The sequence below is a fragment of the Quercus lobata genome, unplaced genomic scaffold (genome assembly GCF_001633185.2).
Source record: "Quercus lobata isolate SW786 unplaced genomic scaffold, ValleyOak3.0 Primary Assembly Scq3eQI_100, whole genome shotgun sequence".
In the NCBI taxonomy this organism is placed as follows: domain Eukaryota; kingdom Viridiplantae; phylum Streptophyta; class Magnoliopsida; order Fagales; family Fagaceae; genus Quercus; species Quercus lobata.
In genome coordinates, this window is record NW_022154707.1 from 713,593 (window position 1) to 732,589 (window position 18,997).

Below are 18,997 nucleotides of genomic sequence, written 5' to 3' on the forward strand. Positions count from 1 at the left end.
CAATAAATGCTTTACTTGTTCCAGAATAAAATTTTGCTTTCCAATTAGTAACTATTGATTCTAAAGTGCTTGAATATGAAATAAAAGTCATCTTTTAAACCTTTTATAAATGGAGCCTCTTTTATGGTGGCATATTTTGTCATCTAAATTTTGCAGAGTGTAGAGAACTTTTGGTAACGAGGTTTTCATTTAATATATATTAGGGGTGGCAATATTTAACATGACCCGAGAACTGACATGGATCTTTTGTGGGTTAGTGTTTAGTGTAAATGCCTAAATGGGTTTGTGTCAAAGCGGGTCGACCTGCTTTGACATGATTAATAAATGGGTCAATTCTGTGTGGACTTGCTTAACTTGCAATCAACCCAAAATGACTCAATTCACATAAATAAATGTCATTTTATCAACATAAATTTAAATTTAAAATATAGAATTGAGAAATTAAAAGAATTTAACTGATTATATTGATAAATTCTTAATTTTCTTATAAAAATTTTTTTTTTTTGGTCGTTTTTTTAAATGAGTTAGAAATGGGTTGTGTATGTGTCAACCTAACAAGACTTGTATGTTGATCATATTATGTGGGTTATATCGTGTCAACCCGCTTAATAAATGGGTTGTATTAGGGTTGAGGAGTTTTGACACGACTATTAAATGGGTTGGGTTAGGGTTGACCCATCTAGTCGAATATGAGACGAACACGACTTGCTAACTTGAATTGCCACCCCTATATATTGGGTGCTCTAAGACTTGATGGTCAAGAGATACTAAATAGTGAAAGCTTTCGATATCTTGGATTAATAATTCATAAAGATGGAGAGATTGAAGACTATGTGAATCATATGATAAGAGCATGGTGGATGAAGTGGAGAAGCACATTATGAGTATTGTGTGATCGTAGAATACTTATTTAAGTTAAAGGGCGAATTTTATAAGATTGCTGTAAGACCAACTATATTCTATAGTACTGAATGTTGGCTATTAAGAATCAGCATATTCATAAAATGAGTGTAGTTGAAATAAGAATTTTTATTTTTATTTTTTATTTTTTTTTATAAGTAGTTGAAATAAGAATGTTAAGATGGATAAGTGAAAATGCATAAAAATATATGATTCCAAAGATAGGGGTGACCTCTATTGATGAAAAGATGAGGTAGAGTCATGTGAGATGGTAATAAATGGTATGCCTTTAGATAGAATAGAAATGGAGGAAAAGAATACATCCGGCCGATTCCGACTAATCTGTTGAGGATTTATAGTCGATATCAAAAAATTGGGATTCAGGTGATAGCCTAATGGTAAGGACTTCCTTTGTGGTGCCTCATGTTGGTGGTTTGGACCCCACCTCCCTCTCCCCCACTATTCACCTATTAGAAAATAGCCGACCCCAACAAATTTGGGGCTAAGGTTTTGTTGTTGTTGTTTACTATATAATGTTTTATTATTTTAGAATATGACAAATAATCAATCCTAGGAAAAGAAACAGAAATGGTCATCAGTATACATTATGTTGTCTATAATCTTTTGTAATTGTTTATATGCTTCCCAGCCATTTAATTTTGTTTTCATGATTATAGGAGCCACACAAATTAGGATAGGATTGTAATGGAAGTTGTTTACATTGATCCCGTGGTCAGTATATAACACCTCTCCCATTTGCATCAAGATTGGATATGGAGTTATGTATGCATGACCTATGTTCAGTGATTCATATAAAAGGTCTTGAAACTAAAATTTATATTCTGTTAGGCATTGCAAAGTAAAGTGAATATTTGTTTCAAGAATTTATTATATGATGATTGTGCCAGGTACTTTGGTTTGAACGATTTACTTGCAGTTTTTATAATTGGGTTTAGAAATATTAGAGCACAATAACATTGAAATGGTATAGAGGTCTTAGACATTGGTGAGAAGATAATTTAAGGCATTAAAGCATAGGATTGATTACGGCTACTTTAGTTGGAATAGAAGTTGAGCCATATTAATTAAAAAAGAAAAAAAATTTGTTGAGTACTCCGTTGATGAAATGAACCTTTAGTTTCTTTCTATTCCCTTTTCCTTTTTCCATGCATTGATAATATATTATTAAGTAGGTTTAAAAGGTAGAGCTTTTTGTTTCTGATAAGTAAACACAAAACGAATTTTATTCTAGTTAAAATAATAGGTTGGCTAATACTTTAGAGAGTTAAGAGTAGATTTATCCTTTATATTGTGGAAATTTATAAAAAAAGATCAATTGTACCATGGGAGACAATGGAGACACACGGTCAACAAAAAGAGCGGATACCGCGTCTCTTGTCTAATTAAATTAATTAAACTGCTGAGAGAATTTTATGAACTCTAGAAGTCTTGGCAAATCATATAAAGAGCAGTTAAGAAATAAATGGATTGCTGATGAATTGAGGATTGAGGACAGATTTAGGGATGAATTCACTTTGTGAAGTTTGAGTTTGTTATCTATCGTCTCATACATGTGTTTTACGTACCCAAAAAAAGTCTCCTACATGTGGCTCCTGTCTCTCTCTCTATTTATCTATATTGTTTTTTCAGTTAATAGAATATCCCTTACTTATCAAAAAAAGAAAAGAAAAAAGAAAAGTAAATACCTTGTTCTGCAGGGTGTTCTCCCTTTCCCTTCTGCTTGCTCTGCCAGAGTAGGAGATCAGCAATTGTCAAAGAAACAAAATTATGATAGTAAAGATCCCAGCGGAGTTTCTTCTGAAGACCCATGCTGCAGAATTCTGCTTGACTCTGCAATTGATTATTGTTTACAAAGTTCTACTTGCGGAAAATATGTGGGTTTGCCTGGAGATGGCAACCACCATGACACTCAAGTAAATGCATATCCTTATTCTGAGCAGGGAAGATGTAGTGGAGTTAACACTGATGATGTTGGAGAAGAGAAAAAACATGATGTTGGTGATTTCACTTTGCACAAAAGTCAGACATTGCTGGTGGTTCCTGCCAAAATTAAGGTTGAACATTCTGGCAACTTGCTAAATTCATTGGGTAATGGTGTAAATGGCTTTGCTGGTGATGACATGTCAGCAGTTGCGGTAAAAACTGAAATCCCCAGTGACTTTCCTGATGATCATCTTGATCACATTGTGCTGAAAGAGCGGCGAAGGATGCTGCTATCAAGGTGCCATTTTGTTATTTATCATTATTATGTAGTGGTGCCTGTTTCTTTAGATACGTTATGAACTAATGATGCGTCCTTGTTGTCAATATGTCTGGTTTTCTAAGCTCGTGTCTTTTCAATTACCTGCCACACAAAAACACAGGTATATATATATATACACGCACATACATACATACATATGAAAATATGGTGCGTACATATATAGATGTATGTGTGTGCTTACGTATGTGTATATCTGTGTATTTGCATATGCATGTATGTAATGTAGAACTAATCAAATATGGTCTTTCTATGTTATTTTGCAGGAAACTGTTGGAGCTTGCTAACCCACTTCAAGAGGTAATTTATTTTTCTGCTATTTGATTGGTTGAAGATATTTGTAATTTGTGAGAAGTAATGGGGTATTTTTTCAATATCCTATTATGCAATTTTATAGTAAAACCATTGTTCTTTTTTTTTTTTGGTTGGAAAACAGGCTTGTTTTCTAGTATTTGTTTGCAACATTGAAAATAAGCCGAAAAACATTTTCCGATGTTTGGTACGCATAGATAATCAATAATACTTTCTATAATTCCAACCCAAAACTTTCATTTATATCATGAATATAATATAGAGCAAGTGCATAAGTATATAACAATTAAGTTGCTAGAAATGGTTTGTAACACGTAGTCAACTCAAATTTGGGTTTCATGAAACCAATCTTAGAAACCAACAAATCATTTGCACCAATGAAATCAAGCACAAGCAGAATCAGAAACTATTTGAAAAGGTTGTTCACTGTGGGGAAGACTGGTCAATTTCTTTAGGAAGGAGGTGTGGGAATCGTAGTCCCTGCTGTCACCTGATACGCGAAATCACTGTCATCGGCTCATATCCTCTTACCTTTACAACATTAATTAATTGATTAATATATTTTTAATGTTTGGGGAAAAAAAGTAAAGGAGGACCAAAAAGTTGACCTGATCCCATGCAGACCCATCACGGTTCTAAAAAAATAGTGACCCATTGAAATCATGTAATTTTTCTCTGAACCTGAGTGTGTCAAACACTCAAACCCAAACATTACCCAACCCGACCCATTGCTAGGTCTACCTATATCTCAACGGTGAATTTGAAGGAGCTAAATCTAGGTGGGAGGTTGGTAGTCAATTAACTTATGTAACCCCTGCTTCTCTCCCTTGTTGGCTTTGAGTTCCTTATAGACAACTTGAAATATGAAAAGGCCTGAACCCTAGCTTATTTGGGAAACCCTAATTTTATGGCTTTGAGGTGAAAGTGTAAGGTATGCATATATATAAGTTTTGGATTATGTTTTGATTGCTAATGTGTTGATAGCAGATTAACTAATGGTATACAGGTTTTACTATGTAAACTGGAGTTGGAAAAGGCATACGATCTTGTAAATTGAAACTTTCTGTTACATATGTTGGCAAAATGTGGCTTTAGCAAGCAGTGGAGGAAATGAATTATTTATGTCCACAGTTGGATTCTCTGTCCTGGTAAATGGGAGCCCTAGTGACCTTTTTGAAAGCTCCATGGGTTGAGACAAAGGTGATCCAATATCGCCTCTTTTATTTTTAGTGGTGATGGACACTTTAGATAAACAGTATATAAGGGTTTTACAGTGGGAGGTCAAACAATGAGCCATTGATGATCTCACATCTTTTGTTCGCAGATGAAACTTCGATCTTATGTGGTTCTGATCCTGAGCAACTTGGGTATCTGAAGTATGTGCTGTTGTGTTTTGACGTGGTGTCTGGCCTAAAATTCAATTTAAGCAAATTTGAGATGGTGAGGTCCCAAACTTATCAGTTTTGGCTGAGATTCTGGACTGCAAAGTTCCTACCTTGCCTATGAAATATTTGGGGTTACCTTCGAGGGCTAGTTATAAATCTAAGGCTAAAAGAACTGATTTTGGAGAAGATGGAGAGAAGGTTAGCAGGCTGAAAGAAGTTGTGTTTATCAAACAGACGCAGAATGACTTTGATAAAGAGCACTCTATCTAGCTTACCTACCTATTTTCTTTCCTTATTCCCTATTCCAGTAAGTGTTGCTCATTCTCCTGAGAAGTTACAATGGGGTTTTGTGCGTGGAAGGGTTAGGGGATGATGTCAAATTTATTTAATAAACTGGAAGGCTGTATGACAGCCGGTCTGATATGGTAGTTTGGGTATTGGAAGCCTTGTACATTTTAATAATGCGCTGTTGGGGAAATGGCTTTGGGACAGCCAGTCTGCCACTGATACTAATTCTTTATGGAGAAATGTAGCAGCTACGAAGTGTGGGTGTATTTTGGGCTATTGGACTTCCGGTGTGCTTAAGGAACCTTATGGTGTGCTCCCTTGTGAACCTATCCGTAGAGGATGGGGGAGGTTTTCACAATATGTTGAGTTTGGGGTGGGTAATGGACTCAGAGTTTGTTTTTGGCTTGAGATATGGTGTGGAGACTGGAGATACAATCCTAGAGGATGCTTCTCTGATGTTGTATTACATTGTTAGAAAAAAGGAGGTGTTTGTGGTGGATAATATGAATTGGAATTCTGGGGTACTTCACTGGGATATTTCGTTTACTAGATCTGTTAATGATTGGGAGGTAGGGATTTTGCAGTCATTTCTTGGTCTTCTCTATTCATTTAAAGTTACTAGGGTCGAGGAAGACTGGATGTGTTGGACCCTACTAGGATGGTATTTTTCAGGTTTAAGTCCTATTATCGGGCTCTTACTACAGGTTTCCCTGGAAAAGCATTTGGAAGGCTAAGATTCCTTTAAATTAGCGTTTTACACATACAGCAGCTTGGGACAAATTCTTACCATGGAGAATCTTTGGGGCAGAATATGTGCCTAGTCGATTGGTGTTGCATGTGTAAGCAGTGGGGAGACCACTGACCATGTGCATGATCTTTGGTCTATGGTGTTTTGTCTTTTTGGAGTGCATTTGTTATGCCAAAGAGTGTGGTAGAGGAGTTGGAGTGCTGGAAGGGGGGCTTTGGTAACCATCATACTGCCGATGTATGGTCCTAATGCCCATTGTGTTATGTGTACCATTTAGAGAGATGGATCTTTGTACTTTTGATGGGATTGAGAGTTTCTGTGGATAAGGCTCTCCAGTGGGTGTAAAGGAAAATCTTTGAGGGAGAGTCTCAAGAGGCTCTCTGGTCATGAAGCCACATTGAGAATCTAGAGAGAGTCTTGAGAGGAGAAGTAGAAAACAGAGAACACACACATGAATACATAACAAACTTTTCCTCTCTAAAAATTTCAACTTTCATTCTGAGTCCATTTGTTTTTCTTGTTTTTGATTTCCCTTTCTTTGAATTTGAAACACTATTTTGAGAGACAGATTGACCAAAATATTTTGAGAGAACAAACCCAATCCTGAGAGGGCAACCCACAATCTGTACAGCTCCATCCATAACCCCAAGTACAAAAACCCACACACAGAACCAACAACAAATACATATCAAAAAAAGAAAAAAATAAGAGTGTTTTTCTGTGGAGATAAAATTGTCTCCTTTATGATCTGTGTTTGATTGGTTGGCTGCCTTAAATGGCCATTTTTGTCTACCTTGGAGGATTCTATATTTATGTAATTTTAGTTGATGCTTTGTTGCATCCTATTACACTGCCTGTGTGGGGACCACTTTCGTTTAACTTTTAATAGAACATTATTACTTATATAAAAAAGGTATAAGGTATGCATAGACGGTTAATGCAAGGTATAATATGAGGGATGCAAGTGTGTTGGGCACCTTGTGCTTATTAAAAAAAAAGGTTGTGTTGGGCACTTTGTAGGTTGATGCCTGGATCCTTGAGTCTAACACCTGCCTGGGCACTTGTGATGTGTTGGTTGGTGCTAAATTATAATTTTTTGGCTATGATACTTTGATGTTGCATGTTTTGCTTGGAAAAGAAGGAATGTTTTACTTACGGTACTTAATTGATTTTTTGTTTACAGAATTTTTAAAATTCACTAACTTTTGTACAAATGTGATAGCCAAATTGGAGACTGAATTTTTTTATTTTTGGAACTTTGTCTGCTCATATGATATTCATTTTAATGAAACAAAAAAAACACAACAGTGTTACTTAAATGCCCTGAGATGGACCAAAGATGGTGGGTTCAAATTTAAGGTAATATGGGAAGTTAAATGGATTAATGCTTTAATTTTTTGAAACTCGCAACTGTTTTTGACATTTCTTGGAATGGAGCACCTCACCTATTTTGTGGCTGAGGGAGTATTATTTAGGCATTTATGGACAGAGAGGAATTGGTTTTGGAGAATTTGTTTCTATGCACATTTTACGTGTTGATGATGGAGTGACAACCCTGTACATTACTAAGTTTTTTGGACTTCTTTGATTCCATGTGTTTAGTTGTTTTCTTTTGTGTGTGTGTGTGTGTGTGTGTACATATGCATATACATACATACAGACATATGTGTGTATGTGTATTCTTTTATTTTTCCATTATCTCTCTTTTTGTGCCATTAGTTCTCTCTTGTATAACTTTGATTAACCTGTGTGGAGTACCTTCGCTATTCTTTTATTTACTGAATTCACTTATCAAATAGTGTAAAAAGCTAAATTCTGCCTTTTTGTCACAAAAACTGTTTTAAAATGAATAAACTTGCCATAAAATTCTTCTATTCCTCCACATACTAGAGAGTGTTGGAAAAAATCTGAAGTATCTTAATGCTCACGAATTCTATGCTGTAGATTGTAATGCAAAACACTTATTCATATCCAGAAATTAGAAAATTATAGATAGTTTGTATGTTGTTGCTTTCTTGAAGAATTAGTGTCCCTTCTTTATGCTTGAGTAAAGTTTCATTCCCAGAAGAGGATTTTATAATAAAGGGTCATTATGAAATTCACCTTTGACCTCAGTTGGCCTATATTCTTCTCTGCTGCTGTGGAGAAAGAGTTCTTGCTCAGCATTAACTTAGCTCAGAAGGTAGAGAAGAGGACTATATATCTCTATATTGCCGGTTACAATCACTATGATTGAGTAGGGTGACCTCCTGGGAAGTCCTTGTGTTGCACCCCTTTCTTCTAACTTATCCAAAAAAAAAAAAAATGATTGAGTGGCATGGCTTGCTTTAAAAGAATTATAAGACATGTGTTTTATAGTTTGTTCCTTTTAGTTCATGTAATTTTTCTTGCATATAGTATTGTCCTTTTTAAGATTCAAAAGATATATTGCATTTGTTTACTCAGTAAATGTGATCTTACTGCAGTGTGCAATCTTTCATTTTGCTAAATGAGCTCAGTCATACCTTTCCCATATATATAAATCTGTGTGTGTGCCCTTGCGCACACATGCTTGTGTTTGTCTCCCTTCCTTGGCTAATTAATTGCTTACACAGGGTACTTCTGGAGGCTTATCAGAATTCCTTAAACAACAGTATGCTGAAAAAGGGAAGGAAGACATTCATGTTGGAGAGTTAGTGCCTGGAAATCAGCTTGACGACAAGCCTGAAGTAACTGCTTTTGTTTCCTGCAGAACTTTGGTAACTGGTTCGTCAGATGACATTATTGCAGAAACGTCATCTGTAATCAATCAATATTCAAGCGGATCAACTAAATCAGGTGATGATATGGAAATTCATGTAAGTGACAAGAACTCATCAGAGAGAATGATGGTGGAGTTGAATTCATCTGAGGGGCAGGGTTATGTGCCTGCTAACACAAGTAGTGCATGTACTTCACTGTCATCAACCTTTGTTAAGGTCAAGGATGAACCTGGGGATAACAATAACTTACCTGACCCTGACAAGAGTGCTATACATGACTTTTCCTTTAACAAGCAGCCATTGAAGAGTGAATTGGGAGTCTTTGATAAACCATATGGAGATGATGTAGACCATATGCCACTGCAAGACCGGATGAAGATGCCAACGTTGGTGGAAAATAACATATCGAGGAACAATGAATACTTGAAGAAAAGTGTGCTGTCTTCTGTTGGATGTAGCATTATTGCTTCAGAATCTGCTGATCCAATACGCATCAGCCGTCCACGGAAGAGAAAAAAGACTGTCACGTAGTTTCTGTTTTTGACGTATTTATATTAATTATATTTTCTTGTTCTAGCATTATTCCACTTTTCTTAGGGTTTTCCTGCTTGTTAATTCAATTGCAGTGATTCGGTTGAGTCAGCATTGGAGGAAGATGCTCCTGGACTCCTGAAGGTATATATAGCCATGTTAGTGTTGCAGTTCCTGTGACATTTGGATGAGGATTAATGGAAATGTCAATTGGCAGGTGTTGATTGACAAAGGGGTCTCAGTTGATGAAATTAAGCTTTATGGGGAGATGGAGAGCGATGAAGCTCTTGATGAGTCATTTATTGAAGAGAGTTTTTCTGAGCTTGAAGCTGTGATTACAAAGGTGTGCCAACAGTTCTGAGATTTAGATGTATTTCTCGTCTTTGCCTTGCAGTTGCTCTGATAATATGATGTGGTTTTCTTTTACTTTTGTGGTTTCTCTGTTTTAAACCATATAGGTAAACTATATATGAAATCATGTTAAGGTTATTGTTGCTTTGAGGATGAAAGACATAAGTGACCAATTAAAAACTGAACTTGGTTGAAAGAAAAGAATTGACATGGATATGCAGATTTTTGTTAAGAAGAGATAGAATCATTGATGTTTTATTTTGGTGAGTATCATGGTTGCTAGAGATGGCAAAATTTTCTTTTGTCTATTCTAATTGAAAATGAATTGGATTTATGGACAAAATGTAGTTTTGGCTTGTTTACCTTTGTTATGAAGCATATGCAATATTTTATGGAATCAATTTAATGAAATGAAAGAAAATTTGGGAGGGGCAGTCTCTAATTCATGTTGCATCTTTTTAATTTTTTGTCTACAAGATTAACAATCTATTTAAATGTGTTGAATAATAGGGTCAACTGTCTCTGGTGTTATTATAGTTGGAGTTCATTGTTCAAGTTCCTTTGCGATATAAGATCATTGTACGTATATCTTGATTACGCTCAGTCATCATATTGGCAAAAATGCCCTTTATTAGGTGCCCAACATTATTTTAGTTATAAGGCAACTGTCCATAGTTTTCATTAAATCGTGGGTAGAAAGAGAAATTTTAAGTTTTCCATCATTGTTGTAGTGATAGCTCTCACTAACAGTCAGTTATTGTATATACTACTCCCTCTGACCCATATTGTTTGTCTACTATTTCATTTTGAGATGTCTCAAAATATTGTCTATTTTGAAAAGACAATGAACAACATTTTTATTAATGTTTTTAACTTGGCCTTTATTTATTACTGATGCTCTTTTGCCTGTAACTATGCTTCATTGGCTGTCAAATTTGATGCCCCATATTTTGCAAGAAAGGACAAAGCTTCAACTATTTCATATATCATCTATTTTGTCTCTGGACTCCCTTTGTTAAGAATCGTTTTTAAAATAAATATAGTGCAATTCGCAGTGGTTTATGTTTCCACTCTAATGGGAATATTGTTAGAGAATAACTAAAACAACCTAAACATTGTTAGGATATCTGTGGTGCTCAAAGAATTTATAAATTAACTGTCATGTAGAGCTTATGTATTCAGAGAGATCACTCTAAGATGTAGCACCATCTTGACTGGCCTGGTGTACCACACATTTGTTCTTGGTCTTTCATGTTGCTTGATATCCATTTGATTTCATCCATTTTCCTAGCTTTATGTAAAAGATCCAAGGCATGCTCCCTGTTGGATGTGAAATTGTTTCCCTTGTATGAGAAACAGAATGGAAAAAACATATTGCTTCGGTTGTTTATGTGATGTAGACATAAATGTAGAACATTTTTATTTAATACATAGACATGGAACATAGATGTGACATGCCATAGACACATTGATGTAGAAAATATCGAATAGACACTCCCAGGGAATAGTATTTGTTATAAGAAAAATAATCTTTACATTGATGTAGAAAATATCGAATAGACACTCCCAGGGAATAGTATTTGTTATAAGAAAAATAATCTTTACTTGTATAAAAGCAATATAAGAGTTGGGCATTTTCTGAAAACAAAAAATTGGTTTATACAGTTGTCTTAAAGCATGTGGTTGGTGTTAAAAGGAAAGAGTTATATGTAGTTCGATTATCCAGTTCTACTCAGGGTTCTGGGTGTAGCAGGAAAATAAGCTATATGTGAAACAGTGCTCATACAAAAATGCTCTTTCTTGGCCATTAGATCAGCAAGGGTGTGATTCAGATGGAACAAGAGAAGATAAGGTCTGTTGTTGATTGGGAAGTGCTAAAGGAGAGAGCAGGCGGCAGCGGTGAAGCCGGATGCTCGAAGCGATTTTAGATATTCCCAATACATTAGAAAATCATTGCCCATAGATAAAGACTGTTTCAACATAAAAATATGACTGTAATAGTGAACTTGAAATTGTAACCTTCCATTGCTCTGTCTTTGATAGCATGCAGTTGATAATGAAGACAAATATTTAGAAAGTGAAGTGAGGGATCTTTATAGGTAGTCAGTCTTTAGTTAACTCTGCCCATGCAATGCCCAAAGACTTCCATGCCTTTCCTTTTTGGACTTACCCAACTGGAGATCTCGGACAAGTTTTTCTTCATATTTAGAGCAAGGAGTGAAACTACAAGAAAATTTTCTTTATCTTTATGGATATCCAACTCATTTTCTAATAGTTGGAGCCTCTTCCCAAGAAATGGGTAAAACAAATGGAAAAATTGGAACATAGGAATAGATTTGATTCCAATGCAGATTACCCATCAGAGACTCGCTTAGACAAATCATCTGATCTATTCCATCAACATTGATTCTTTCCTTCCTGAGGAAATTGCATAAGTGATGATTGAGATCACCAATTCTTTCCTCCTGGTTTTCGAAAGCAACATAAACCTCTGACCTGCAAGTCATGTTATGGGGAACTCACCATTCCTGCTCTTGTCTGGTAACTTTGGCAAATGAAACCAAAAAGATCATGGAATTTTGAGTGGGGCACAAGCTTTCTTTGAAGACCTAATCCGTTGAATGTAATGCATAAAAAGAAGGTGAAAGGTTACAAGTCCTGAGGACTTGCAGCGAGCTTCCTAGATAGAAGATAGAGAGAGGAAGCATTCTACCGGGCCTTAGGTGACAAGAAGGAAGTCGTTAACTCACTTCAAGATGGGGTTTCCATGCTGCAAATTATGAGTATGTTGTAGTTAAATTTTGTTTTCTCTAAGTGAAACTCTACTTCCAAAATTTAAAGAATTTTAAAAATACTATTGTGATTAAAAAAGTTTCTAGAAATTTAATGAAATTTTATAATTTCTATTATATTATTTTAATTATTCTAAAAATATATATATTATTTTAATAATCTACCATACTTTTTTTTTTAATAAGGGTCGGGTCTTATACGTGATTGCATTGTGTGTTTCAAGCAAGTATTAACATTGTTTATTCTCTATGAAACTCTACTACTTATAAAAAAGAAAAAGAAAAAGGAAAATGAAACTCTACTACCTAAGTTTTAAAATATTATGATTAAAACTCCATTATCAAAACTTTCAAGAAATTTAAAATGTATTTTCTTATTCATTTTTTGAATTATTTTTGTAATCTATTATAATTTTTTGTTTTGATAAAAAATTGGTTTATACAATGTGCTCTTGCTGCTTTTTTTATTATTTTTTATTATTTTTTTAAATCTTATTTATCTATCTATTTCAATTATATTATTGAAGGTTTTTTTTGGTGTATATGTGATTTTTGATTAATCTGTGCATTGGACAGACACACGTTGTGCTTGCATTGTGTGGTTCACCATAGGTATTACATGTACAAAGTGCTTTTACCATGTGATGCATTCTAACTATTTATTTGGATTAGCTTATTTTGGGCAACTTATTTTTAAAAGTGGAGCTTGTTTTATATATATAAAAAAAAAGGAAAAGAAAAAGTGGAGCTTGTTTTAATTAGTGAGCTTTTAATAAGCTGTAACTAGAAAAAGGTGAGGCTTTAAAAAGCTATACCTAAATAAACTAGGGAAAATAATATTGCCAATAAGCCCTAACAACTAAATAAAAATTATTAAAATAGTATTTACTCTAAGTGAAACTCTTTTACCAATGCTTTAAGAAGTTCAAATTAATTTTATGACTAAAACTAAATTACCAAATGTTTCAAGAAATTTAAAATAAATTTCATTATTATTTTAATAATAGCTTGGGTCTTACATTATTTATTTTTTCCATGTAAATTAATTTTTGTTCTTTCATTTATATAGTCTATTTTATTGTTAAATTTAAGTTATATTCTTGAAATATTTTATTTTGAGAGAGAGAGAGAGAGAGAGAGAGAGATTGATTTTAATTTAGTTTTATCTAATTCTAGAACTCAACTGTTTTTTTATTGGTCAGTTGAAATTTGTTTTAGGTTTTCTTAGTTAATTATTTTCATTACTATTTTAATTAATTTCTTAGACTCGAGCATTTTTGTAATTCAATAATTTGGTATTCTGAATTCAATTAGAATTAGGTTTTATGTCTCTATATAAGCAAGCTAATGTGTTCCTAAAATATTTCCAATGGTTTGATGGGGTGGCTTCATTTTTCTATCTATTAGAATCTCATATTCCCATTAGGGAGGGGAATGATAGAATGAGATGGAAGTTGAAGAGAAATGGGGATTTCACTATGTGATCTTTTTATGAGACATTACAGTGCTCATCTTCTATGCCTTTCTTTCATTTTTTGTATGGACAGTGGCTTGGGTGAAAATTCTCACTTGTGAGAACCTGATCAAGAGGGGTTATGATAAGAATCCAACCTATTGATTTTCAGTTTAGTAGTTCTTCGAGGGAACTAGGCCTCCATTGATTGATTCTTCGAGGGAATCTACCTCCAGTAGCAAATTCAAGAATTAGCTATTTTCTATATTATTCTTCAATGAAATGCTTACAATCTGATTTGTGGCTTATATCCTATTCTAACTAACTAGGTACAACACAGCACAGCTTAACCAACTAAGCCTAACTAACTAAGTACAACACTTAATGCAATACCACAATAGCATAACAGTACAACACCTTAGTTACAAGCCTCTCTTGCCACTCTATCACAACAGCTCATCCTGACACACTACCTTGCACTGCCCAACACACTACCCTGCATTATCCATCAGGCTGCCCTGCATTATCCATCAGGCTGCCCTGCATCACGGACTGCCTAGCCCTGCAGTCTACACTGTCCAGCCACGCAGCCTCTCAATGTACTTCAGTCAGGGTCCTAACAGGTTATTCAATAGTGAGTTGGTGTTGTATGTGTCATCGTAGTGGGGAGACTGGATCACCTTTTGTTACATTGTAGTGTAGCTTTTTGGGTTGTGGAGTTTCATATTCAAGTTGTTTGGGAGTTTTACTGGAGAAGGTTCTTGATTTATTATGTGGGTGGTGGAGTAGGGGACCAAATATCTGGAATCTTGTTTCTTCATGTTTGATGTGGACTATTTGGAGGGAAAGAAATCGACTTACTTTTGAGGATGTGGAATGCATGTCTACTCAATTGCAAGCATCATTCATTAGCTCTTTCTATAAGTGGTCTTTTGTATCAGGTCTCACATATATTAACTTTGTTCAATTCTTCATAGAGTTGATTCACATGTAGATATTTTTTCAATTGTAATTCTTTAGGCTACTTTGTGTATTTTTCCATGAAGGAGCCTCTTTTCAATAAAATTATTCTTACCTATCAAAAAAATAATACAAAATATTTCCAACGGTTTGGTTCTTACTCCAGCTAACCCTAGGTACTAACTCGTAGATTTATTCTCTCTTGCTAGGTGCTGATTTCTAGGTTGTCTATCTTTTTTATTTTACTGGTCTTTAATTTTATTTGTTGTTGCATCTGTTTTGGTTTTTTCCTACGTTAAGTTTTGGTATTGGAGCTGCTTTGTTCTACATCAATTTTGGTGTTAGTCCAACATATCAAACCAGCCCAGCCGATTTATAATAAAAAATTCATGCCCACTCTGGGCCAACTCAACATACGACCAGTTTTGATTAGGCTACTATGGAACAAACCCTAAAGAATATCGTGAAAACTGTCCAAAATCTATTTGCAAAGTTAGATAAGCATATTAGAATATATGACCAATGGAATGCCTGATTAGATAGAAAGATGGATGGATAATGATAGCATCCATCCAAAGGCTGACCAATAATCTTGAAGTTAATGCTTCACACGCTAGATAATAATGTTGAGCCACCAAAAATTTGTGTTGAAATGGTAGTTTTGATGCTAGCAGATATTGCTACTATAAAAGCATACTGCAGAGCCTAAACAGTATGATGGAATGTCTGAACCGTGTGCAATAGACTTACTATAGCCTGTGCAAGGAAAACTCTATTCTAATTTTGTTTATTTATTTCTAGAAGTCAGTTGCATTCTTATTGATCATTTGGATTTTATTTTAGGTTTTATTAGTTAATTAGTAATTTGTTTAATTTCTTAGAATTAAGGCTATTTTTGTAATTTAATAATTTGGTTTTACCAAGTTAATTAGAAGTAGGATTTAGTCCTAATAATCTATATAAGATACTATTTTACTCTTGTGGAGACAATTTGGTTGATTAATAAAATCCCTCTTGTGATTTTTTTAATGGAGTGTTGTTGACTCCAGTCAACCTTAGGTGCTGATTCTTGGGTTTGTTCTCTCTTGTTTGGTGTTGAGTGTTGACTCTAAGCATGCCTAGGTGTTGACTCCTAGGTTATCTTTCTTCTTCTTCCTTTTTTGTTTTTGTTTTTGTTTTTGTTGTTGCATCTAGCGGTAGATAGGGTTCAAGTTACACTTGAGGTAAATCATGGTGTGGAGAGATTGAATCCCCACGTCATTTGATTTCCCAAAATGTGGTAAATTGAGGAAGGATCCAAATATGAGCCAGGAATTTGAACAATGTAATACTTTATTGAATAGATCAAATATGTGTTCAATCTCAATGTTTGTTGATTTGGTGTGGTAAGACATTGCAAGATTGAGTAATGAAAGTCCTACTAATCACAATGGTGGAAGAAACTATGTCAGAAATGCAAGTTCTCATTCTTTTGTGACAAAATGAAGAAGACCAAAAATAAAGGCAAAACGACAAGGGATTTTGATTTGATGAATGTATGGGGCTACCTAGTGACCTCATATTGAATGGTTTGCAGTTTCTTAGCAAGATATCCTTCATGAGTGGATTTGTGAAGTATTTGTTAAGGTTTTAAAGTTGGTAGATTCTTCATGGACCTACGTTTTGGATTCTGCTTGTTGTAATGAAAAGGCAACTTTCCTAATGGGATTATGGGGGTGGGAACTAACAATTGTAGTTCATGTCTGTATTTAGCATGGTTGAATATAATCATGAAGGCAATTTTTTTTTTCCTTCCTTTCCTTGTTCGCAGCAGTAAAAAATAACAAAGAGCTGTTCCAATCAAAGAGACGAAGAAGAAGAGTTTTGAGAAAGTAAGAGACGTGGATAATAATGATTCTCATTGCCAATAGATCTAATGGAAATCAACAGTGTTGAAAGCTTGTAAAATGCGAGAAGTTATACCAAGTGTAATTTTAACTTATCTCGTATATGCATACATCTATACATATATACATGGTGGCCGTTTTTTGTAAATATACTTGAGGCGGGTAGCGCACCCCCATCCTCACTGGGTTCATAATTTCTCTCCCTATTCAAATCCTCCCTGATCAGGGTATGTTAGAGTGGGGTAAATTGCCGCTCTACATATGATCTTCCCTCCTAGGATTTGTCTAAGTGGGATCAGTACTATGTGACGGTCATATCATGTGAGATTGTTAAATTTATTTGTACCTGTATTTGATTCATATGAAGGACATACATTGGGTGCGTGTGTAACTTACAAATACTTTTTTAAAGAAAAAGTTGAAGGGCTTGCCTTAAAGTTTAAGGATTGTGGGTTCAAATTTGGGTACTGGGTAATCATCACAAAATTTTCTCCTATGAAACACTCAATTTTTTAAATCTAATGACAGTGGTTAAACAAAAAGAAATAGGAACGCTAACTTCTTCAAAATCTCATAATTCTTGTTTTAGTACACTATAAAAATTTGTCATTTTGATTCCAAAGCAAAGCACCTTGATAATACCTGAGTAACATTAATTCCTCCTCTCCCTCTAAAGACTTTTCTAACTTTTTAATCTTTTTTTCCTGATGATGTAATCTACATTTACAACATATTTGAGGGTATAGGTTGAGACAATTAAATTGTAGTTTCTGCATTCTATTGCTGATGTAATAGTTCCTGCCTAATTGGTGGATTGTCTGTAAGAATGACTTCGGAGTGTCATCTGGCGTGTGGTAGTAATGAGTGAAGGAATAGAGTTAAGCACTTCTGGTGGTCAAAGTCTCTAAAATATGATATTATTGATTTATTTTTTTTCCATGTGGCAGTTTGCACCTTTCGATGAATTCGGTTCCTTATCTTAGTTTCTTGATTCATGTGGACAGCTTTTCTCTCAGCGGGAATCCTTTATAAAATTTGCTCCTGTACGATGCACAAAGGGTGCTAGAGCTACTTATTGCTTGGCCTGTCTATTTTCACTTGTGGAGCAGGTAACAAATTTCTTAAACCTGATTATCTGAATATTTCATACTCATTTTTGTCCATTAGCTAACCATCTATTTGTATTGGGTGATAAGTTCTAATTTTTTTAGTCATTCTTTTCTGATTTAAGTTATTTCATTTTTTTATAGGCCCGATATTTGCAGTTTCGACAATGGCCTGTTGAATGGGGGTGGTGCCGAGACCTCCAATCATTTATATTTGTCTTTAAAAGACATAACAGGTGCATGATTTTCATCATAAAATTGCTAGTGTTTGTATGTTTGTCAACTTGACATTGTTGGCATACTGCCTAATATAGCTTCAGCATTTGAAAGTTGGGATTGATTGTTTTAACATTGTATTAAAGCCGTATATTTTTAAAGGATCCTTGTTTTATAAGTCTCAATGATCCAAAACCTATTAGTTTCATGTGTTCTGAAAATATTAGGCCTGCTGTTGGTTCGGTATTATTTGGAAAGTGCACACATTAGGGGATGTGTTAGTGTTAGCATTTTGCTGATATAGACCTAATTCTTAATAGCCTAAGCTTTTGGGATTGATGCTTTCTTACCCAAATGATGTCTGATGTCTATCTTTTTGTCTAGTTGTCTAATGTTAGAGTTCCTGATCCAGGATAGTGCTGGAACGTCCTGAATATGGCTATGCAACCTACTTTTTTGAGATAGTGGATTCCTTACCCGTTGACTGGCAGATCAAGCGTTTGGTGACTGCAATGAGGCTTAGTAGCTGTGGCAGGGTTTCTCTAATTGAGAACAAAGCATTAGTGGTAATGGCTTTAGTGCATCTTTCAAGATGACAGGTCAATTATATCATTTTCTTATGGTTATTACTGACTTTGTTATATTAATTGGCCTGCTAGGACTGTATGTATATAATAAATGTCTATGATAGATGTGCCATGGGGCCATGTATGACTGGGTAGGAAACTACATTGACCTCAACCTTCTGCTCCTAGATTAGGAAATTTGGTTTTAAAATTTTTTATGTCATTGTTCAATCTGATGCTTGGGACACTTGACTGGATTCTAATCTCTGTTAGGTTAACTTCTAACATCATGTGTAGGCTGTTACCATTTTTTTTAAAATATTCCTTGGATTTTGAAAAGTCCAAGGTATATACTAATGCTTATTGCTAACATTGTTTCCAGACTATTTTCATACAAAAATTGGTATAGTAGCCTGAAGGAGGTGTGTTTGTGTGTTGTCTGTACTCTGCATTACGTTACTTTTAACTGTTTCATTTCTCT

At 34.7% G+C, this 18,997-nt stretch overlaps 1 protein-coding gene across 2 annotated transcripts; it reads left to right on the forward strand.

The window, feature by feature from the left end:
• The first annotated feature begins 3,099 nt into the window (after positions 1-3,099).
• LOC115972963 lies at positions 3,100-18,791 on the forward strand. 2 transcript variants are annotated; one of them, XM_031093179.1, is made up of 8 exons: positions 3,100-3,142; positions 3,448-3,481; positions 8,509-9,182; positions 9,282-9,330; positions 9,404-9,529; positions 17,633-17,737; positions 17,879-17,970; positions 18,363-18,791. In XM_031093179.1, the coding sequence occupies exons 1-8, from the start codon at positions 3,129-3,131 to the stop codon at positions 18,544-18,546; spliced, it is 1,278 nt and encodes a 425-aa protein (XP_030949039.1). In that variant the 5' UTR covers positions 3,100-3,128; the 3' UTR covers positions 18,547-18,791. The 2 variants fall into 2 exon arrangements, with proteins under 2 accessions (XP_030949039.1, XP_030949040.1); XM_031093180.1 differs by lacking the exons at positions 17,633-17,737; positions 17,879-17,970; positions 18,363-18,791 and adding an exon at positions 11,349-11,667.
• The last annotated feature ends 206 nt before the right edge of the window (positions 18,792-18,997 follow it).